The sequence below is a fragment of the Xenopus tropicalis genome, chromosome 9 (assembly GCF_000004195.4).
Source record: "Xenopus tropicalis strain Nigerian chromosome 9, UCB_Xtro_10.0, whole genome shotgun sequence".
NCBI classification, from domain to species: domain Eukaryota; kingdom Metazoa; phylum Chordata; class Amphibia; order Anura; family Pipidae; genus Xenopus; species Xenopus tropicalis.
The window spans coordinates 15,045,847-15,069,945 of record NC_030685.2 but is presented as its reverse complement, the minus strand read 5'-3'; the positions used below and the strand labels follow the sequence as shown (position 1 = coordinate 15,069,945).

Sequence of the window (24,099 nt, the reverse complement as noted above, 5' to 3'; positions counted from 1 at the left end):
CCCGTATTCTCCCAAGGCCTGATGTAGTTGCACCTATGTTCCACCATTGGCATTAGCTTAGGAATGGGCCCTTGGGTGCCATATAATAGCATGGAAAGGGTCTTCTCTTCTAGGGTTACAAACCAACCAATCAGCAGGTAGTATTTACTGAATGCAAGCATCCAATAGCTTGCTACGACTAACGACCTAGAGCCACCTCTGCTTAATAAGGACTTTGCTCCTCTGGCCAAGTTAGCAGCTTGTTGGGCCATGTATGGGGGACCCTTTCTGAAGTCCTTCTAAACCAGTATCCATCGGGATAGCAGGGAAAGTTCTGGTGGGCTTCTTTGTGGCCCCTTCTGTTCCGCTATCGGGTTGAGCAACTCACAGGTAGGTTGGCGGATGGAGGAGTTTGCAACTGGGGCAGGGGGTCCTAAGGTGGGAGTCCCAGTGGGCCTCAGATACCCCAGTCCAACACAGGAAATACCTGGTAGACAAGGTCTACTTCAGGACCAGCAGGTTACATTTATGGTTCAATAATTGAGCTCTAAGCTCAGCCAAGAACAATAAACCTGAGTGGGTTGGGCAGGGGGTTTCTTGTACTAGATCAGAGTTGTCCAAATAGTGGCCCTCAGGATGGGTTTGGCCCTCTAGACTAGAGGAATCTTTATGGCCAACAGTCTGCTCAAGATCTTCCATGGACTTCTTTTATCAACATCTTTTTAATACAATAAACATGCGGTATTAGAAAGACTTGCAAGCATCCAATAGCTTGCTACGGCTAACGACCTAGAGCCACCTCTGAGGCTTACATGGGTTGATAAGGACTTTGCTTCACTGGCCAAGTTAGCAGCTTGTTGGCCCATGTATGGGGGACCCTTTCTGAAGTCCTTCTAAACCAGTATCTGGCCAAAAATTGTTCCAATATCCGGGACATTGGAGCAGGGTCGTATGGCCCACCGGGATAGCAGGGAAAGTCCTTGTAGGCTTCTTTGTGGCCCCTTCTCAGTGGGCCTCAGTCCAATATAGGAAATACCTGGTGGACAAGGTCTACTTCAGGACCAGCAGGTTACATTTATGGTTCAATTATTGAACTCTAAGTTCAGCTAAGAACAATAAACCTGAGTGGGTTGGGCAGGGGGTTTCTTGTACTAGATCAGAGCTGTCCAAATAGTGGCCCTCAGTATGGATTTGGCCCTCTAAAGCAGTGGTTCTCAACCTTCCTAATGCCGTGACCCTTTAATACAGTTCCTCATGTTGTGGTGACCCCCAACCATCAAATTATTCCTAAGACCATCGGAAATATGTGTTTTCCGATGGTCTTCGGCGACTCCTGTGAAAGGGACGTTCGACCCCCAAAGGGGCCCCGACCCACAGGTTGAGAACCGCTGCTCTAAAGAAATCTTTATGGCCTCCAGTCTGCTCAAGATCTTCCATGGACTTCTTTGCTCAACATCTCTTTAATACAATAAACATGCGGTATAAGAAGGACTTGTCTTGGATGTTGCCTAAAGACTAGACCTGCTCCATGATTGGTTTCCTCCTTGTCCAGCCTTTTCTTTTAAAGGAAAACTAAAGCTTGACAAGCAGTGGCTAGAAATGCCCCCATTGGGCTCATACAGCAACTCCTGATGCTCAAAAAATGGCCTAACAAGGTCCATAAAGGGGAGCTGCTGTGGGCAACTTTGAAGATATGGACCATTCTTGCTACAGGGCTGCTGAACCCTTGGGCTGGTACCGTGAGAGGGAAGGGACTTGGGTCACTGAAATCCAACACAAACAAAGCAGACCAGGCTAATGTTAAATAAAAGTGTCCTTTAATGTCAAAAATGTTTTGGTAACAGCAACAAATGAAGAATACAAATCCTAGTTGTGCCTGAGCATTGGGCGGGGCAAGGGCCGGGGGGCCCCCGACTGACTGGTCATTTACACAAGCCATTGGCTCCCAGCGGGGCACTTTATCCCATAGCACAGGGTTACAACTCATCCTTTCCTTTGTCTTCCTCCGCCACTTCCTTGCTCTCCTCTGCTTCAGCATCCTAAGGAGATCAGATTGGGACCAATGAGAATTCAAGCCTGGGAGCAAAACTGCCAACATAAGGGGCAACTAGGGAGGATGGGTACTGGGTAACACACCAACATCAGAGCTGAGATATTAAATCCGATGTTTCTTCTAAAGGTGTCTCCATCTTCGATTTATATACTCATGCCTACTCCGCCCCCTCCAGTGATGTCAGCAATGGGTGGGCCCGGCATGGGTATATAAGAGATGGCATGGTGGGTTAGGTTTGGGTTGAGAGAGAGTAGGACCCTGGGCAATAATTTTTATATTATTTACTATATGGTGGCATAAGCCCAGGAGGACCTAATTACAGATGCAAGATAATGTTCCAATAAGAATCCTGCCTCCCAGTGCTACTGCCATCTTTATCCTAGCTAGCATAGGGAGAGCCCTGTACCACTCAAGCTTGCAGATATTATACTATGTGAAGGGTAAGGATATAGTGCTATTAAGATGTTCAGAGCCATAAAAAACACTTGTTATTGCCTTCAGCTCTGATAGGAAGAGCAAAGAATAGGGAGCAGGATTCTCATTGGAGGAGCCTCTCGCATAGAGTGGGCCATTGGACCTTGACAGCTGGGGAAAGTTTTATCAAATATTATTGATCGTAGAAACCACTCCTAGTGTTGTTTGGCCACAGCTCCTCTTAATAATATAATGGTAGTTGTAATTCAGCAACTTTTTTGTGGCAAGTTGGGAGCAGGTTTAAGAATCATGGCTGCATGGGGGGCTGGGGTGGGGGAGGCGCGTTGAGGTTTGGGCGCAGATTGTATAATTGTTGTTCCACACTTCACAATGCCTTGTTTGGCTTCTCTACAGGTGTGAAGCTAGCCATGGATGGAAATAAATGCTTGTATGTTGAGGCTCGGCTTGGCCACTGGGTGCTGGGCCAGATAAGCCAGTCTTAAAGCTTAGCCTAGGGGCCAATGATTGGCTTGTAACATGGGCCTATACAGACCCAGTGGGAGAAGGCCTCATAAGTTGCCATTTTCCCTTACTGAAATATCAGCAGGGGGTGGGTGATGACATCATGGGGCGGGGACTGTGGCATCCCACGGGTGGGCGGTGACACTGTGGGGGGGCGTAGCTATGACACAGCAATTGTTGATTGGCCAATCACCACATCAGTATCGGAAAGTCTTGGCCAGTTTTCCTATTAAACTGGGCAGACATTTTTGATCTGGGCGGTCCTTCTGTAATCTGGGATGTCGGGGTAAAACCAGAAGGGTGGCAAAAGGGTGCTTTATAATGCATTTGACTGCTAATGAACAGAATGTTCCCAGCCTGTGCCCAAACCACTTCTTGCCAACCTGCGCCCAGCCTGGCTAATGTGTGTGCAAATCACAAAGGAACCAATGTGACTGTCCCATAGCCGCCCATGTGACTGTCCCATAGCCACCCATGTGACTGTCCCATAGCCACCCATGTGACTGTCCCATAGCCACCCATGTGACTGTCCCATAGCCACCCATGTGACTGTCCCATAGCCACCCATGTGACTGTCCCATAGCCACCCATGTGACTGTCCCATAGCCACCCATGTGACTGTCCCATAGCCACCCATGTGACTGTCCCATAGCCACCCATGTCCCCATAGTGTACCCCTGTACCCCAGTTACACCCGAGTTTGCACCAACCTTTTCCACTTTCTCCTCGGGCAGCACCCCCCCACTGTCAATGAAGGCCGAAAACAGCTCAACGGTCCTTTCCTTTGTATATTCAATCATCTGTGAGTGACAGTAATGTCAGAACTGATCAAAAACACATTCGGACATAATGAGGCCACAGTAGGGGGCGCTGTAACATAGTTCAATCCACAGATTAACCAATAAAAGCCAAGCAGCAAACAGCCCCAATATCCCCTGATGTTACATCTCCCTTCGTATTTGGACCCTTGAAAACATAGTTACATAGTTACATAGGGTTGAAAAAAGACCAGAGTCCATCAAGTTCAACCTTAGTAAAGCCAGCACATGGAGTGGGATTTGTAGTCTTACAGACTGGCCGTACCTGAAGGGGCTACACATCCCAGGATACAAATACATGCAAAGGTCTCTTGGGCGTGTTGGGGGTTATAAATTGTGGGGGGCCATCTTTATTATCAACTATATCAGTGCTGTCCAACTTATTACAAGGAATGGGCCAATAGTATCCCATGCAGCTCGATGGGGGCCGGATTCAATTAAAATGATGGTGTCATATAGTGAAGTCTATGGAGCTTTTGAGCAGACTGGGGGGGGGGGGGGCACGGTCAGACTGGGCTGGTGGGGCAATAGGAAGAAAGCTGTTGGGCCCCTGGGACGGCAGTCTGACCCTGACTGGGGGGCCATACTGGGGGGGGGGGGGGGCACGGTCAGACTGGGCTGGTGGGGCAATAGGAAGAAAGCTGTTGGGCCCCTGGGACGGCAGTCTGACCCTGACTGGGGGGCCATACAAATCCCATGGAGGGTCACATCCGGCCCGCCGGCCCCCAGTTGGACAGTTCTGCACCCTAGTAATGTGCCAATATCCCAGTGATAATATGGATCCATTACCTTGCGCCCGGGGCCCGCAGGGAAAAACCTCAGGTTGGGGAATCCTCGTACTCGGAGCCCATCGATCTCGTTGGCGGTGGCGTCCATTTTGGCGATGATAACGCTCTCGTGGTCCTTGTACTTTTCCCCTAGTTCTTCCCAGACTGGTTCCAGCTCTTTGCAGTGAGAGCACCAAGGGGCATCTGCACAGACAGGCAGTGTGATTGGTGCAGAACCTTTATTGGATCCCTACTGAAGCCATGGGGCTCATGTATCAACACTGGGCAGATTTGCCCATGGGCAGTAACCCATGACAACCAATCAGTGATTGGCTTTTATAGCCAGCTGCAGGTAGAACAATGAATGCAACAATTTAATTGGCTGCCCATGGGCAAATGTGCCCAGTGTTGATAAATGACCCCAATCACTGTTGGCAATGGTGCATTTTGGCCTGGGAGGCAGTAAGGGGATCAATTTCAGCTGTTTTGACAAAATAAACCCGTGAAACATGGCATATTCTCCCGGGAAGGGCCCGTCATGCCAACCTTCTCACAGAAAGCCAGGAATTATTTTCAAATGCGTAGAAACCAAAACACAAAATAAAGAAACAGTGACATCTAGTGTCCGTATTGGTTACTGACAAGGGGACCCACTGATATTAGTTTTACCAAGGAGTCTATAGGGGATGTATATGTGCTAACCAGAGGCTAATGGTGCTGCTGTACAACTCCCAGCATCCTCCAACATATTAACAAAGGGTTACAGGATGCTGGGAGTTGTAGTGCAGCAACATCAGTGACCTTCACTCGACGCATTCTGAGCGCCTCATCAGAACTGTGTTAGATCAGCAAATCAAAACTGCCCAGTGATCTCCCTATGTTACACAGAAAATAGATGGGTGATGTGGGGCTGGTTGGCTACACAGGGCAGACACATGGGACTCCTGTCAGGGACCCCAACATATCATTATAGGGGGGCCAGTAAGGGATGTAGCAGGATGCTGAATGGATGGGGATTAGACAGATCAGGAAAGTAGTTGGGCATTGGGTGGAACTAGGGTGTGGCCTATTAAAGGGCAAGGAAAGCCATCACATCAAGTCCGTAGTATGTGGTAGAAACCCTGACCCCCCCCCCCCCGACCCTAGTGCATCACAGAATCTTGTGCGCTCACAAAAAATAACAAAAACTGCACAAATACTTTTGGGGGGTCAGGGTCGGCCAGGGCCGGCACCACCTTCTTACAAGGCTTTCCCAGTGGCCCCCAGGGTAGGGCAGGGTATTGCCCAGGGATAAGTCTACTCTGGGGTCATGGGGAATAGATAGATAGAGAGAGAGAGAGAGAGAGAGAGAGAGAGAGAGAGAGAGAGAGAGAGAGAGAGAGAGAGAGAGAGAGAGAGAGAGAGAGAGAGAGAGATAGATAGATAGATAGATAGATAGATAGATAGATAGATGATAGATAGATGATAGATAGATAGATAGATAGATAGATAGATGATAGATAGATAGATAGATAGATAGATAGATAGATAGATGATAGATAGATAGATAGATAGATAGATAGATAGATAGATAGATAGATGATAGATAGATAGATAGAGAGAGAGGATGGATAGATAGATAGATAGATAGAGAGAGAGGATAGATAGATAGATAGATAGATAGATAGATAGATAGATAGATAGATGATAGATAGAGAGATAGATAGATAGATAGATAGATAGATAGATAGATGATAGATAGATAGATAGATAGATGATAGAGAGAGAGAGAGAGAGAGAGAGAGAGATAGAGAGATAGATAGATAGATAGATAGATAGACAGACAGACAGACAGATATAGATAGATAGATAGATAGACAGACAAATAGATACTTACAGAATTCTACAAACACACTCTTGCTTTCATCATACGCCACCTCTTCAAAGTTCTTCCCCACCAGAACCTTCACTGGATTCTTATCCCAATCGGCCGGGATTTCCTCACTCATGAGGTTTTGCTGAATGTTAGAAGTGAAGTGGAGTTACACGGGAGCCACCATATCAGCGAGTGGGCCAGTACCGCCATGTCATTGCCCGGCACATCACTCTTACTGTGTTCCTTCTCTCACTGACCAAGAAGGTGTTAGTGTTCAGCGCTGCTGCTGAGTTGCCCTGAGCACTAACACCCTAAAAAACTAAGGGGTATGTTTACTAAGACTGGAGATAAATATCACCGGTGATGTTGCCCATAGCAACCAGTCAGCAATTAGATTTGAACAGTCACCTACAAGTTAGAAATCAAGAGCAAAGATCTGATTGGTTGCTACGGGCAACATCACCAGTGATATTTATCTCCAGGCTTAGTAAACATACCCCAGAATGCTCAGTCCATAGCTTTTTGCCCCTGTGTTCTAAGATTGAAATAAAGCTTATAAAGGCATATAAAGCAAAATACTTGGGTGAACAGGAGGGCCCACCGGCACTATTTCTGGTACCCTGGGGGGCCAGTCCAATACTGACTAGAGTTGACAGTGGAAGCCCTATGTAGTCTCCCAAAGTTCTGTATCCTAACTGCCGAGACGTTGCCTAGGCAACTACTGGCAACATCAGAGGACTTACCCTGGCCAGTTTGGGCACCTACAGCGCATAGATTGTAAGCTCTACGGGGCAGGGACCTCCTTCCTACTGTGTCTCATACCACATGGCACTTATATATATATATTTATTGTATTTATTATAACACTTGTCCTCCCTGTGTGTAATTGTGTATATTGTAAGATTGTACAGCGCTGCGTACCCTTGTGGCGCTTTATAAATAAAGTTATACATACATACATACATACATAGGACGCACTAAGTTGGCGCATTGCCATTGACACAAAACAACAGGAAGATTAAAAGGAATATCAACCCCCAAAGCCCTCTGAGCCCTTTTACAATTTAGAATAAAATTTTGTTTTCTAGTTTTCAAAATATCAGCAGTTTTTAAACTTCCAATATAATCCATTTGAAACAAGAGCGCCACCTGCTGGTCACATTGGCTACAAATGGCCGAACAATAATTGCAAAAGAACTAATAACGATTTTACCTTCATTTGTTTTGATTATTAACATTTCCTGATAATATGAGGCAACTCTGTAGGTTCAATGATACAGGGGCAAAGGCACCTCTGGGCTGGGGCAATAATCCCAATTAGTGATGAGCGAATCTGTTCCGTTTTGCTTCGCCGAAAAATTTGCGAATCTTTCAAAAGATCCGCGAAACGGCGAAAAATTCACGAAACGGCGAAAATGTTGTGCAACAAAAAAAATTGTCGCCCGCGACTATTCTTTTGTCGCCCACAGCTATTATTTTGTCGCGCGGCTATTGTTTCGTCGTCCGCGGCTATTATTTTGTCGTGCGGCTATTGTTTCGTCGCCCGTGGCTATTATTTTGTCATGCGGCTATTGTTTCGTCGCCCGCGGCTATTATTTTGTCGTGCGGCTATTGTTTCGTCGTCCGCGGCTATTATTTTGTCGTGCGGCTATTGTTTCGTCGCCCGCGGCTATTATTTTGTTGTGCGGCTATTGTTTCGTCGCCCGCGACTATTCTTTTGTCGCCCACAGCTATTATTTTGTCGCACGGCTATTGTTTCGTCGTCCGCGGCTATTATTTTGTTGTGTGGCTATTGTTTCGTCGCCCGCGGCTATTATTTTGTCGCACGGCTATTGTTTCGTCGCCTACGGCTATTATTTTATCACGTGGCTATTGTTTCGTCGCCCGCGGCTATTATTTTGTCACGCAGCTATTGTTTCGTCGCCCGCGGCTATTATTTTGTCACGCGGCTATTGTTTCGTCGCCCACGGCTATTATTTTGTCATGCGGCTATTGTTTCGTCGCCCGTGGCTATTATTTTGTCGCGCGGCTATTGTTTCGTCGCCCGCGACTATTCTTTTTTGACGCCGGCGACAATTTTTGGACGTGCGGCAAATTTTTCTGCGGCAAAATTTTTCATTCGTTTCGCGAAACAATCCACCAATGGCGAAACGCGGAAATTCGCCGCAAATCCATGCCTGCCGAAACATTACGCACATCACTAATCCCAATGCATACGGCACAGCATTCAGCCTTTAATAGCAAAACACCCATTCATTTTATCAATATGGCTTTATCCATAGGAGATGGATGTTGGAAGCTGACAGAAATCCTGTAATCCTATAAGAACAATCAGATAACACTGCCAGGCAGGGAGCTAGATTTATCCTCCATTGCCCTCACATAATCCATAGGCAGAGATGAAACATATGGATTATAGCTCTGAATTCTGCTCACGGTGCAATGAGAGAGGATGGGGTCGAGGAACAAACACACACAATACCCACCTTGACGTTTCCCTCAAGGACAGTCCTGCAGAATGTTTGGATAGTGTCTTCCGTGATTTCCGGGGCATCGAACGCGTACTTCTTCACCGACTCCAGGTTTATAAATCGGAGGGTTGGAACGTCCGATGATTTCAGCCCGAAATACTCAAGGACCGAAGAAAAACCGCCGTCGGAGTCGATAAAAACGAAGAGGATCTGGGCAGGGCAGATACAGTTAGAATGAAATATAATTAAACAGGTGGGTCATCTTTTAGTTAACGTATAGAATGGCCAGTTCTGAGCAACTTTTCAGTTGGTCTTCATTAATTATTTGTTATAGTTTTTGAAGTATTGTATATACTCGAGTATAAGCCTAGTTTTTCATCACCCAAAATGTGCTGAAAAAGTCACCCTTGGCTTATACTCGAATCGGGTGCTATAGACTAGGGTGCTCCAGACTAGCACCCTCTGTCCTTTTGGGGCAGATTTACTAATCCACGAACAGAGCGAAAGCATCCGAACGCGTATTTTCGCAATGATCGGCATTTTTGCGACTTTTTCATACGTCCTGTGATTTTTTCGTCGCAGTTACGACTTTATCGTATATTTTTCCGTGCCTTGTTCGCCGTCATCGCAAAGAAATCGGATTGGTTTTTCCGCCGTTTACAATGGCTCAATATGAAAAAAAAACGCGACGGCGACGAAAAAGTCGTGCAAAATACGATAAAGTCGTGACTGCGATGAAAAAAACGCGCAAAATACGAAAAAACCGCGACGGCGACAAAAAAGTTGCTAAATTTTTGTTTCCAATCCGATTTTTTCCCATTCGGGATTTGTGAATTAGTAAATGTGCCCCTTTCTGTTTTAGTGGTTGCTGATTGAGCTAAGGGGGTAGTATTCTTAAGGTATCGTCATTGATACCATATTGTTTTAGTTGACCCTCTTCTCCACTAGAGCTAGTTTACTGTTTAAATAAATATTTAAAAACACATACCCCACTCATTTAATGTAATTTTACTGGTATTTATTTTGATTATTGAAACTTAGTAGTAGCGGCTGCATTTCCCACCCTAGGCTTATACTCGAGTCAATACGTTTTTCCAGTTTTCTTAGGTAAAATTAGGTACCTCGGCTTATATTCGGGTCGGCTTATACTCGAGTATATACGGTATTTGTAATCTTCTTTTCAAATGGGGGTCACGGACCCCGGCAGCCACAAAACTATTGCTCTGTGAGGCTCCAGATTCATTGTTATTGTAACTATTTAGTCCCTCTCCTATCCATATAGTCGTTATTTCGATGAGCCAAGTGAGCAGAACATCTAAACTGTTCCAAAGATCTAAAGATGGCAGACCATCGTGCACTTACTTTCCCTTTAAAATGGGTCGCCGCTTTGCGGAAATGTTCCAACAGCGCCAGTTGGGAATCCTCAGTCTTATTGATAAAAAGCAGCAAGTGGTTGGGGATCTGGGCAGCAAAAATCTTATCGGAAGTCTGTGGAGCAACAGAAGCAATGGGTATTATAACATGGAGATAATAAATACGTATTAGCATTGGTTCAACTCCAACAGCGGAGATTTAACATGGCTACTAACTAACTAGCTCAGGGCAAGAGGTCTACATCTACCTACCAAGTTGGACAGCAAAATATAACCAACCAACCAACAGGTAGGAATGCACGGAATCCCGGATTTGGTTCGGGATTCGGCAGAATCCTTCTGGGTGGGTTCGGGGGTTCAGCCGAGCCAAAAAAAGTGGGTTTGGTGCATCCCTACCAACAGGACATGTGTTGTTAGATCTTCTACCAAGGTGCAACGTTAAAGACTCATTCAAAGGGCAAATAACAGCAAAATTGATCAGGGGGTCAAGGGTTAAAACTTCAGCAGATCTGTTAAAGGAGACATATAGGATAAACGGGAAAAAAACCCAAAAAAACCCTAACCCTGTAGGCAATTATAAATAATATACTGTGCTGGTTTCCCTTTGGGCTAAACATTAACCCTATCTGTAAAAATGGCCCCTTTAGCTCCCTATAGATCCTCTCAGGTCCCTGTCTGTGTTTTAAATGGGGGTGGGCGTGTCCTAACGGTCCCTGCCAGAAGCACAGTAGGAAGGGGAGTAGCCAATCACAGCCCTGCAGTCAGAGAAACAAAGATGGGCTTCAGTTCCCTATCAGGTCAGCCTAGCTGCACACATTCCTTCTATATTACAGTGTAATTCACAAAATATATCCCCTTTAATAGGGAAGGCTCAATAAATGGTCAGAAGTAAATCTCCTTAAGCAGAGAAACCTCAAAAGGACAAGTAGATCCATCAACACCTAGAAGTCACCAGATCTAGCAACAATATGCTGGGTACAAAGGGACTGATTGGCCTGTCTGACCCAATCAACAAACAAGCAACGTAGGACAGTTTGGTCCCATTACCATTACTCGTAACTAAGGTAACCAATATAGCCCCTATGTGCTCATTGGGCATCCCGATAGCTAGATTAGTTGGGTTGCTGACTAAGACTAAGATTCCAGTTGGGATTAGGTTCGCTTGGAGCACAGCCCATAGGCAGATGTTGGCCCATTTGGTGAAATGTTGGCCGGAGACAGAACATCAGAAGCTCCAGTTGGCAAAGGAGCCCACAGTGCTGATTTAATCGTGGCATCATCGTGCTTTTGACTTGGTGCCACAATAACATTGTTCCACCGAATTGTACTCATCTAGATATAGAAGGAACGTGCTTTAAAAAGTAGTGTTTCAGGCTGATTTATTGGAAATTTCTGCAAAAACCCTACTAGTCCCGCCCATCTGTCCCACTAGTCCCGCCCTGCTGCACTTCAGCAGCTAGGCTGACCTGATAGGGAACTGAAGCCTGTCTGTGCTTGTGTGAGTGCAGGGCTGTGATTGGCTACATCCCCCATTAGGACACACCCACCCCTGAGAGAATCTATAGGGAGCTCCAATAATAATACAGATAGTATTAATTTCTTGACCAAAGTGAAACCAGCTCCATATATTATCCATACATAGTAAATGGCTTTACCTCAGCGCTGTATTCTGTGACGAGGTCGATGTTGTTTATCTTGAGGAACTTGGAAAGCTCATCTTTGTCTAATCCAAGGTCTTCATCAACTTTAAACTCAGGCTTCTCCTCAGACTGACAAAGAAAAGGTTAAAAAAAACACATGTAAATTGTTTGTAGTATTCCTACATACAAATATATATATATTAGCAGGAGAAGCCATACTGCTTGTCTCCAATGGGGCATTTTCTCTAGATGTCAAACCCTAAATCTGAAATAGATAACACTAGTCTATTAATAACTATGGAAAATGACTTCGCTGGGTCAGTCAGTCTGGTAAAAATACATAGTAACATACATAGTAACATAGATAGTAACATAGTAACATAGTAAGTTGGGTTAAAAAAAGACCTACGTCCATCACGTTCAACCATAATGCCTATATATAACCTGCCTAACTGCTAGTTGATCCAGAGGAAGGCAAAAACCCCATCTGAGAAAGAAGAATATGGTTTAGTCCATATGGGTTGGTCCAATGGGTGGGTCTGACCAAGAAAATGAGATCCAGACACAGCTGGAAGGTCAAACATCAAGAAGGGTCTCTCTACTTGGGGATGGAATCATACTAACACCTCCCTCTGGTGGGCAGTCCCACACATCTATGACATCATCAAATGGCGTCAGTGGATATGGAAGCAGTGGACTCAGGTCAGCCAAGTCCATCATTAATATGTTTATAATATACAGTTTGGTCATTACCCCATGGGACCAAAGTGTAAATTATATCCTTATAAACGGTGCTTAGTGATGTCATCAGTTATAATCGGAGCTTAGTGATGTCATTTCTGTCACATGACTTATTGTAACATATAAGGATATTAGAAGTCACCTCGGAGTTCCATGACCTGTATAAGAGTATTACTGCCCTAGTCATGACGACATAGAAAGGCTCCTACGTTTTTGAAGAAGATGACCGTGTCTTCCGTCACTCCGAATTTCTCAAACAGTTTTGCATCGTGGGCCAGGGCAAAAGTGAAGTCTTCATTAAGCTCCGCAGCTTCATAAAATATTTTGATATCGGCATCTTCCGGGTTCTGGGGGGGAAGAAATGGTTAAGAGTAGTTACTCCATGTTGTTTCCAATGGTGGCCAAACAGATCAGTAGAATATGCCCAGTGGCCAAGATTTCAAACCCATGTACCATGGACCTCTATCAAAGCTCACATTCTTCTCAGGATACTCACAGATGTCAAGACCCCCATCCAAAAGGATGTTGCCTACTGGAAGGGTCTGTATGGCCCCTTGCAGTAGGGGATAAACAAAGGTAATTTGGCAACTATAATTGGCTCCCTAATCCACAAGGAGGGTCTGCAGGAAATGTTAGGTAAAGATCTTACAGATATCCTGATCGTTATCCTAGTGTTATCCTACTTTTTAGGTTCAAGTTCCTATTCAAGAGCCAGTTTTGTTTGGGGAACCCCATAGCTCTGAACAAGGTTTAGGAGGAGTATGAATAGATATTATGCTCAAATCCCACCCTAATTGTCCTACATCCTAAGCCCCCCCTGCCACTACTCTAGTCCACATTGAGGAGTCACTGTCCTAGTGGTAATGGAGTTGGCTTTATCTATAACAGCGGTTCTCAACCTGTGGGTCGGGACCCCTTTGGGAGTCGAACAACTCTTTCACAGGGGTCGCCTAAGACCATGGGAAAACACATATTTCCGATGGTGTTAGGAATAATTTTATGGTTGGGGGTCACCACAACATGAGGAACTGTATTAAAGGGTTGCGGCATTAGGAAGGTTGAGAACCACTGCTCTATAATATCAAAAATTCAGCCTTATCTATATATTTTGTCTGCCCTACCTTGTTGCTGGAAGGCCAGGGGCATTTAACATCTGTAATAGGGAACATTGGGCACCCCTTGCCCCCACCCTGTTGTGTGAAGAACCTGGAAATTATCTCTTAAACTCAATTCTACTCATTCTACGCCCACAATTCACAATACAAGAGAAACTTATTATGGGAGCTCATCAATAGCATTTGGTTGTAGAACTGGGGCAGCAAACATTTATTCACTGGAGGGTGCAAAAGTGGATCTATTTGCGTTTCTTTCCTAGTTATAATCAATCATTGCACATTAATATGCCTGCATGGGTAAAGATCCTCCTTCCAGCAAAAACATCTGGCTTTGTTTGAGGGCCATCGGAAACCTGACCAACCCTCTCCTGTAGCCATTTATAAAGGCCAAACCGTACAAACCAGTGGTTCTCAACCTCCCTAATGCCGCGACCCTTTAATACAGTTCCTCATGTTGTGGTGACCCCCAACCATAAAATTATTCCTAACACCATCGGAAATATGTGTTTTCCCATGGTCTTTGGCGACCCCTGTGAAAGGATCATTCCACCCCAAAGACGTCCCAACCCACATGTTGAGAACCGTTGGTATAAACTGAATCTGATACACAGGGATCCGGGGTAAGGTGCTTCTTACCTTGAAGAAACCAATCACTGGAGATTCTTGGGAGCTGGTGAATTTCTCAGCACTTTCTACTTTATCAAGCACAATGGCTGCCGGCCCCAAACGTCTCAGCATCCACTTCACCAAGCCATCTTGGTCCCTCTTTCCTAGATTTACAGAAACAAATGGCAATAAGCTTTGTGATACCCAGACTGGGAATGGAAACACTTTTGTTGGCTCTTAGAGAGACACTGAGCGTCGGGGTTTGAAGCTTTGAAAGGTCCAACCTGGGCCTGAGTCTTTGCTATAAATTATTTAAGTGGTGGAAACTTCTATCCATTCTGAATTGGAATAACGAATAAATGAAACATCTCCAAGAATCAGTCACTTGTTTTTATAAGTAAATAAGCATGTTGGACTGGTCTACCACAATACTAGGATGTTGGGCCCAGGTATCATTGGGTTCCCCTGCCAACAGAACCACTTGTACAGGTATCGGACCCCTTATCCAGAAACCCATTATCCAGAAAGTTCCAAATTACGGAAAGGCCATCTCCCATAGACTCCAATTTAATCAAATAATTCACATTTTTAAAACTTATTTCCCTTTTCTCTGTAATAATAAAACAGTACCTGTACTTGATCCCAACTAAGATATAATTACCCCTTATTGGGGGCAGAACAGCCCTATTGGGTTTATTTAATGGTTAAATGATTCCCTTTTCTCTGTAATAATAAAACAGTACCTGTACTTGATCCCAACTAAGATATAATTACCCCTTATTGGGGCAGAACAGCCCTATTGGGTTTATTTAATGGTTAAATGATTCCCTTTTCTCTGTAATAATAAAACAGTACCTGTACTTGATCCCAACTAAGATATAATTACCCCTTATTGGGGCAGAACAGCCCTATTGGGTTTATTTAATGGTTAAATGATTCCCTTTTCTCTGTAATAATAAAACAGTACCTGTACTTGATCCCAACTAAGATATAATTACCCCTTATTGGGGCAGAACAGCCCTATTGGGTTTATTTCATGGTTAAATGATTCCCTTTTCTCTGTAATAATAAAACAGTACCTGTACTTGATCCCAACTAAGTTTTAATTACCCCCTTATTGGAGCCGAAACAATCCTATTGGGTATAATTACTGTTTAAATAATTTTTTAAGTAGACTTAAGGTAGGAGATCCGAATTACGGAAAGACCCCTTATCCGGAATACCCCAGGTCCCAAGCATTGTGGATAACGGGTCCCATATATGTATTACTATGCCGGAACCATCAACATCAACCTTGTCTGTGTCAGAAATGGTAGAAAAGAGGAGAAGAAAGAAGCTGAGTGGAGAGAAGAAGGGAAGGTATTTTTGAGCTTATGGTTTAGGTCAGTGATCCCCAACCCCTTGGATGTTGCTCTCAATTTGAATTCCTGACTTGGGGGCAAGTTTTGGTTGAATAAAAACAAGATTTCCTACCAAATAAAGCCCCTGTAAGCTGATAGGGTGCATAGAGGCTGCCTAATAGCCAATCACAGCCCTTATTTGGCTCCTCCATGAACTTTTATGGTGCTTGTGTTGCTCTCCAAGTCTTTTTACATTTGACTGTGGCTCACAAGTAAGAAAGGTTGGGGATCCCCTGGTTTAGGGTTTCCCATTCAACCTCCCATGTGACTCCAAAACCACTTAAAAAAAAAAATAGTGGAAAAATAAAAGGAACCAAATTTGCTACCTCCATAATCGATGTGGCCCGTTCTGTTTCCACCTTTAAAGAATTTCAGGGTGGGATACCCATTCACATTAAACTCCGTGCTCAGTTCAGATTCTACGGTGGCATCTACTTTAGCCAGCCTCACTTCTTCTGACTTGTCCTTCAGGATCTCCGCCGCCTTGGCGTATTTTGGAGCAAGCTCTTGGCAATGACCGCACCAAGGAGCATCTTAGATAGAAAATAAGGAATTAATAGAAGATCCCAACATTTTACCACCAACCCCCCCCAAAAGAAATTGTTATAGATTTTTACCCAGTGCACCCTACACCCAACTTTGCAATAACTGAATGTGCTCCAAGATGGAATCCTTATTAGCTGTAACATATTTAATTCCGAGCCACTGGGAGAATGGAAGACTGTATTAATATTCATATTCTTTTTGGATTAATAAAATCTTTTTAAATTATCAATCAGATATAGGTCCTTGCAGGGAGAACGTCCAGTTCAAGACCAGATCCAACCCTCTGCCTGAAAAGGGTCACAGCTTACAGACTGGAAACAGAGCACAAGGTCTAAGCAAGTGCTGCAATCAGTGATATATATATATACACACAGGTATCGGACCCCTTATCTGGAAACCTGTATTCCGTATTACGGAAAGCCCGTCCCCCACAGACTCCATTTTAATCAAATAATTATGAATTTTAAACAGAACAGCCCTATTGGGTTTATTTCATGGTTAAATGATTCCCTTTTCTCTGTAATAATAAAACAGTACCTGTACTTGATCCCAACTAAGATATAATTACCCCTTATTGGAGGCAGAACAGCCCTATTGGGTTTATTTCATGGTTAAATGATTCCCTTTTCTCTGTAATAATAAAACAGTACCTGTACTTGATCCCAACTAAGATATAATTACCCCTTATTGGGGCAGAACAGCCCTATTGGGTTTATTTCATGGTTAAATGATTCCCTTTTCTCTGTAATAATAAAACAGTACCTGTACTTGATCCCAACTAAGATATAATTACCCCTTATTGGGGGCAGAACAATCCTATTGGGTTTATTTAATGGTTAAATGATTCCCTTTTCTCTGTAATAATAAAACAGTACCTGTACTTGATCCCAACTAAGATATAATTACCCCTTATTGGGGCAGAACAGCCCTATTGGGTTTATTTCATGGTTAAATGATTCCCTTTTCTCTGTAATAATAAAACAGTACCTGTACTTGATCCCAACTAAGATATAATTACCCCTTATTGGGGGCAGAACAGCCCTATTGGGTTTATTTCATGGTTAAATGATTCCCTTTTCTCTGTAATAATAAAACAGTACCTGTACTTGATCCCAACTAAGATATAATTACCCCTTATTGGGGGGCAGAACAGCCCTATTGGGTTTATTTCATGGTTAAATGATTCCCTTTTCTCTGTAATAATAAAACAGTACCTGTACTTGATCCCAACTAAGATATAATTACCCCTTATTGGGGGCAGAACAGCCCTATTGGGGTTAATTAATGTTTTATTGATTCTTTAGCAGACTTAAGGTATGGAGATCCAAATTACGGAAAGACCCCTTATCCGGAATACCCTTGGTCCCAAGCATTCTGGATAACGGGTCCTATACTGTATATATAATATACTGTACAGTGTGATTATCATTAGAATTTTCTCTGTGACATTGGGAGACAACAAGACACCATCATTGGACACTGTTTGTTACATTTGCCCCTTTGAGTACAATAAGACCCAGGGTCTTATGTAGGGAGATTCCCAGAATCCCTTTGGCTTTTATATGACTATCACAGAATGACAGATTTGTGTTTGATCAGGACAAAGCCAATGGGAACCAACCAGCTGGAACCCGAAGGTCAGGGCAGAAAATGGCTTCTCTGTAATGACTCTGCGCTGTTACACCTGCTCCTTCCCACAGAGGTGATAAAATGTAGCTCTGAGCTGAGTTATACAGGGGCACCGGATTCAGCCCCGACCTCCTCAGTGTCTCCGATTATCCATGGGCGCCATTATAATGCAAGCTGAGAAGAAGGGACAACCCCAATACCATGGACCCAACACTGCCCCGGAGTCAGAACACTCAGTCTACCCATTGCCTATTCCCTAGAAACATAACAAGAGTAAACCTATGTAATTGTATATTTAATAGCGTCCCTTAATAGAGGAAATTCAGCATGAGGGTGGGGGTGGGTTGGTGCAACCAAATGGAGATATGGACCTTTCTATAACACTGCTGAATTGACCAAATGTTTCTGCCATTATTCTCCCAGAACAGGCCAATATATCATCTAGGTTTGACGGGTAGTCCACCTTTAGGTTATCGTTTAATATTTCACAGAATGCCCAATTCTGCAATTGGTCTTTATTATTTATTTTAGTTTTTTTTAATTATTTGCCTTCCTCTTCTGACACTTTTCAGCTTTCCAATGGGGGTCACTGACCCCGGCAGCCAAACCCTATTGCTCTGTGAGGCTACAGTATTATTGTTATTGCTACTTTCTTTCCTTATCTTTCTATGCAGCCCCTCTCCTATTCATTTTCCTGTCTCTCATTCAAACGACTGCCTGGTTGCTATGGTATATAAGACTCTAGCAACCATATAGCTGCTAAAATACCAAACTGGAGAGCTGCTGGGAGTTGTAGTCAGGAAACACTACAATATAAATTTTCCTGAGCTCTATAGAACCAGCTAATCAGTAGATACCCTCCGGCAAGGTATATTTTTTGGCCCCTGTGCAGGGAATGGGGAGTGAAGGAATTGCAATTTACTGGGCCCCCTCTCTCCATTTGATCCCTACAGATATGGGGTCTGCTCCCGCTTTAGTTACACGATTGCTAGGGGTGGTCATGGGGGGTATTAAAGAAGGTTTTTATTCCCTTTATAATAATAGCAAAGGTGGAAGGTTGTAAAAGATTTACAAGGCAGTGGCAGTGCTTTACTGCAACCCAGAAGGAAAGGCTAAGTGCAACTCATATAACATCCTCGGAAGAGCTCGGGGGGGGGGGGTAACCGGTGGTGCATTTAATTGTGCTACATATGGAGCTTCACAATACCCTGTCTCTAGCTTCCTATGCCGATGGCGCCCATAGAAACGATCCTTTCCGGCCACAGCCCATCAGCATTTAATAGCAACCAGGATATTACCCTTTCCCATAGCAAGGGATGAGCAAGCAAATATCATGCATTAGTCAGTAAGTATTTCTAACACAGGCAGAACCATTACTAGTGACCCACCCTTTGTAATAACGGTACAACCAGACCCTTGTTCTTTGTTCATTCAAACTGTCCAGCCAATCACTTTATGGTACTGATTGGGGCTGCCTACACTGGGGAGTGCTATGGGGGTTGGTAATAGAATGGATCCCCCCAAGGGAAACCCTCACAACCAAAGGGAGAACATCCAAACACTGTACCACTACAACCCCTGCTGCCCGTAAATGTATATTTTCTATGTTGCAGTATGGGCCCCAGGGGTTTGACTCATGGGAGATGCCTGGATGCCATATAAAGTAGATATCATCCCTGTAAGCTCAATAGAAGTCTCTTACCTCTGTGGTAGGGGGCAAAGGGCTGACAGAATGATTAATTGTTGAAGAGAACATATTATGAAGCACCATAGTGTCAAGAGACTTATGGCTGTAGAAGTTAAACCCACTTGATTACGTTGGCATGGGCTGGCAAGATATGACTAAATTTCCTTGGCCAAGCTTTTCATTGGCCACCTAAACCACTGGGATTCTCTGCAAGACCTGATCTAGTTAGGATTTGACCAATATTGACTGAGGAGGGAATTGCTTTGGGCCCATACACTAACCAAAAGTCTGTCAGCTCACTCAAGAGTGGTTGGCTTGGCAGCCAATATTAAATGGTGTGTAGGCACCTTAATGGTTGGAGTATGTGGGTTGAAGCGATGGAAGCACATTAATCTTACCCAACTGTTTAATTTAAGGTGTAGAGGCTCAGTAATATCTGGATGAAGACTATGATACTTATGTAGCCTTCACTGGACCCTTCACATGGAGTTTGGGCTACAGACCAGCTACTTGTATAATCTGCTTCTACTAAGGACCCTGTGCCTTATGTTGAAATCACATGGTTGGGCATCTGAAATGCTATAGGACTGTTCCTCCAGCCTTACTGTTTTCTCCTTATTCTGGCAACTATAGGACTACACTCCATGTTGACAAGTGATAAAACTGCAAGTGGGAGCAAAGGTTCCTGGGTCTTACCAGCCTGTAGCCCCACCTGTACACCCTTATAGGCTCCTGGAGATGAAACATCAGCAAATGCTAAAAGACTGAAATATTGAGGCCAGGTCAATAAGCCTCAGCCTTTAGCTATGGAAGGGCAATGTATGGAAGAGGCTTTCTTTTTATTAACCAGCACAGCAGGAAGGTTTCCTGGTCTCCAATGGTCAAACTATAAGTGGATCTGTCGTCATAGATGGAGAGTTTTCGAATCTATAGGGTTCAGATTTTACTTTTACTCTATACAATGTTTTGTGCTTGGGTAATAAAGCTGTGTTGCTCCCATGGCCCCATGTTGGCTGCAGTACCAGCACCTGTACATCCCAGATGGGATTCTTCCCATGTACTCACCAGTCTGTTTCCAGCACTGGTTACATATGTCACAGGGAGGAATATGCTGCCGTATATAAAGCTCAGTTTGGTACAGGACCCAGAATGCTCGGGACCAAGGGTATTCTGGATAAGGGTTCTTTCCGTAATTTGAATCTCAATACCTTAAGTCTACTAAAAAATCAACAAAACATTAATTAAACCCAATAGGATTGTTTTGCATCCAATAAGGATTAATTATATCTTAGTTGGGATCAAGTACATGTACTGTTTTATTATTACAGAGAAAAGGGAATCATTTAACCATGAAATAAACCCAATAGGACTGTTCTGCCCCCAATAAGGGGTAATTATATCTTAGTTGGGATCAAGTACAGGTACTGTTTTATTATTACAGAGAAAAGGGAATCATTTAACCATGAAATAAACCCAATAGGGCTGTTCTGCCCCCAATAAGGGGTAATTATATCTTAGTTGGGATCAAGTACAGGTACTGTTTTATTATTACAGAGAAAAGGGAATCATTTAACCATGAAATAAACCCAATAGGGCTGTTCTGCCCCAATAAGGGGTAATTATATCTTAGTTGGGATCAAGTACAGGTACTGTTTTATTATTACAGAGAAAAGGGAATCATTTAACCATGAAATAAACCCAATAGGGCTGTTCTGCCCCCAATAAGGGGTAATTATATCTTAGTTGGGATCAAGTACAGGTACTGTTTTATTATTACAGAGAAAAGGGAATCATTTAACCATTAAATAAACCCAATAGGGCTGTTCTGCCCCCAATAAGGGGTAATTATATCTTAGTTGGGATCAAGTACAGGTACTGTTTTATTATTACAGAGAAAAGGGAATCATTTAACCATGAAATAAACCCAATAGGGCTGTTCTGCCCCAATAAGGGGTAATTATATCTTAGTTGGGATCAAGTACATGTACTGTTTTATTATTACAGAGAAAAGGGAATCATTTAACCATTAAATAAACCCAATAGGGCTGCTCTGCCCCCAATAAGGGGTAATTATATCTTAGTTGGGATCAATTACAAGGTACTGTTTTATTTCTACATAGAAAAAGGAAATCAGTTTTAAAATTCTGAATTATTTGATTAAAAATAAAATGGAGTCTATGGGAGACGGGCTTTCCGTAATTCCGAGCTTTCTGGATAATGGGTTTCCAGATAAGGGGTCCGATACCTGTTCTGCATTAATTCAGTAGTGGGAGTAGTACCTAGTGGAAGTAACTGTCCACCAATATCTACAGTAACCGTGTACCTTCTCAGAAGCTAAATAGGCATCCATCCCTTTCTGGAAGATATCTGAAGTATCTGCCGGAAAAACTATTCCACATATATATATATATATATGGGTTTGTGGGTTTGGTAATGCATTTAGTTTTGTCTGTGCAATGTAGAAGAAGACCTCCTCTACCCAACATGGCAAAGTGTCCATTGTTGGAGAGAGGGTCTGACAAGGTTGGATATAGACCTGATACATTTATATTTCTAGGAATATACTTACAGAACTCCACTAGGAGATATTTATAGGTCTCAAGGGCCTTGTCAAAGTTCTTCTTGTTTAGAACCAAGACGTTGTCCTCTTCCAGAAGCTCGTCTGATGTCTCCTCCTCGCTTGAGTTCTTCGTGGGTTCCTCAGAAGTCGCATTTTGGCCAAGCGCCACGGTATAAAACGTGCACAGAAGGCAGAGCTGGAGCACAGTGAGCCACCTCATGGCGGATATACCTGGTGCTTGACTGGCAAGCCAAAACAAATCTCCAAAAGAAGGAACGGCAAGAGAGAGAGCCGGAGATAAAGCCTGTGGGGCTGTGACGCCCAGGGACGTGGCATTCGTGGAACACTGTTACTGGTTTCCCAGGTGGATTTCATCGTTTGCTTAAATATTTACTCTGACCTATCACACGCCGGGCTGGGTGCTGCCAAGCTCTGAAGGGCAAATTAGACTAATGGCTAATAATATGGAGATATGAACTCAACTCAAGGTCTCTCAATCTATTTACAACTACTGGAAGCAACAGGGAATATTCCGGCAGCAAAATATTTCTAATTAAAATGAAATATATCAATTTATCAAGGGAGCTTTATCGTCTATGTATTATATATTTGAGAATAGTATATTATAGCCTATAGCTTTCACTATGTATTACCTCTATACATAAGTAGGAGCTGCCATATTTATCCCTATTACTTCAGCTCTATGGGGGATTAGTATAAGGGATATTTTTCTTACCTATGCTGATGGAGCCTCTCCCATTGAGAAGGGAACCTACATTTACTCACACCAGAGAAGTTTAGCAACACATAGCAACCAATCAGATTTACGTTAATTTTTATATTGCAGTAGACAGATGAAAGCTGATTGGTTGCAATGGGTTACTGCACTGAAAACCCTGTCCAATGTTGTTAATGAAATCCAGTATTTTTTTTACGGCTGCCATTGTCTTTCAATTATATATATAATATACTATATATGTTATATGATTATACATATAAACAATCTAGTTTTTTGCTTTAAAAAATAAAGATGAAGGTATTGCCCCTTTCAAGGTATAATTATAAAAAGCTTTATCAGAAAGGTCTATGTAAATACAGCCATAAGCACTCACAGAAATGCTCAATGAGTCCTCTATCAAAAGAAACACAGGATTTCTTTTCTTCTTTTGTGTACACATGTTCTTCTGTGTCAGACTCTCAGAAAAATCCTTCAGGGCATGGGCACGAGTCTGCTTAGTTCGCTCCTCTCTCCCCCTCCCATCATCTCTCTCCCCCTCCACTCTCTGCTGAGAGCTGCAGAACGGAAGCTACTGAGACTAAGCTTATAGGGCTGTTTACTAGGTATGGTAAAGCATTCTGCAGATTAAATATAGCGTTCTAGTTTGCATTAATGTAGCAAATCTATTGGCAGTAAAAAGCCTCTTACTCTCCTGCTGCTGCTGAACTACAGCTCCCAGAATCCTCTAGTGTTCAGCAGTAGCTCAGAAACAGAAATTTGCTTTGCAGTTTACTTCTATTAGGAGAGTAATATGAGGAGCCCATTACTGATCCAATGTCTGATCTCAGCAGCTGGTTGCAGATGGTTCATGCTATCCCCCCGTGTATGACCCCCAGTGTATATATATAATGGAGTTTTGCTCTCTGGCAAAGAGACAACTGTTAATGGGTTGCTAATGAGCCTCATCCTAGTGCATTCTCATTCTGCTGAATTAATGAAGTTAACACACAGTTTCTTTCTGCCATATCTTACAAAGGGAAACAGGATTCCTTGTTGGGGGGGAGGGGGTATGTGGGTGTTGGGAGTTGTGCTTCAAAAACAGCTAAAGGACTGCAAGATGGACAACACTGATATAAAATGTTACTAATCCTGACCTAATGTCTCCATGTTACCCAACTGTGGCCATCTTGCTGTCTTCTTACCAG

At 43.4% G+C, this 24,099-nt stretch overlaps 1 protein-coding gene across 1 annotated transcript; it reads right to left on the bottom strand.

The window, feature by feature from the left end:
- Positions 1-1,779: 1,779 nt before the first annotated feature.
- On the bottom strand, positions 1,780-22,438 carry pdia2 (protein disulfide isomerase family A member 2). Its single transcript, NM_001011281.1, is given in 11 exon segments — positions 1,780-2,018; positions 3,679-3,768; positions 4,576-4,757; positions 6,430-6,550; positions 8,895-9,089; positions 10,242-10,367; positions 11,908-12,021; positions 12,843-12,980; positions 14,385-14,518; positions 16,081-16,287; positions 22,186-22,438. Coding segments are annotated over 11 exon segments (1,581 nt in total). The 5' UTR covers positions 22,397-22,438; the 3' UTR covers positions 1,780-1,955.
- Between the last annotated feature and the right edge of the window lie 1,661 nt (positions 22,439-24,099).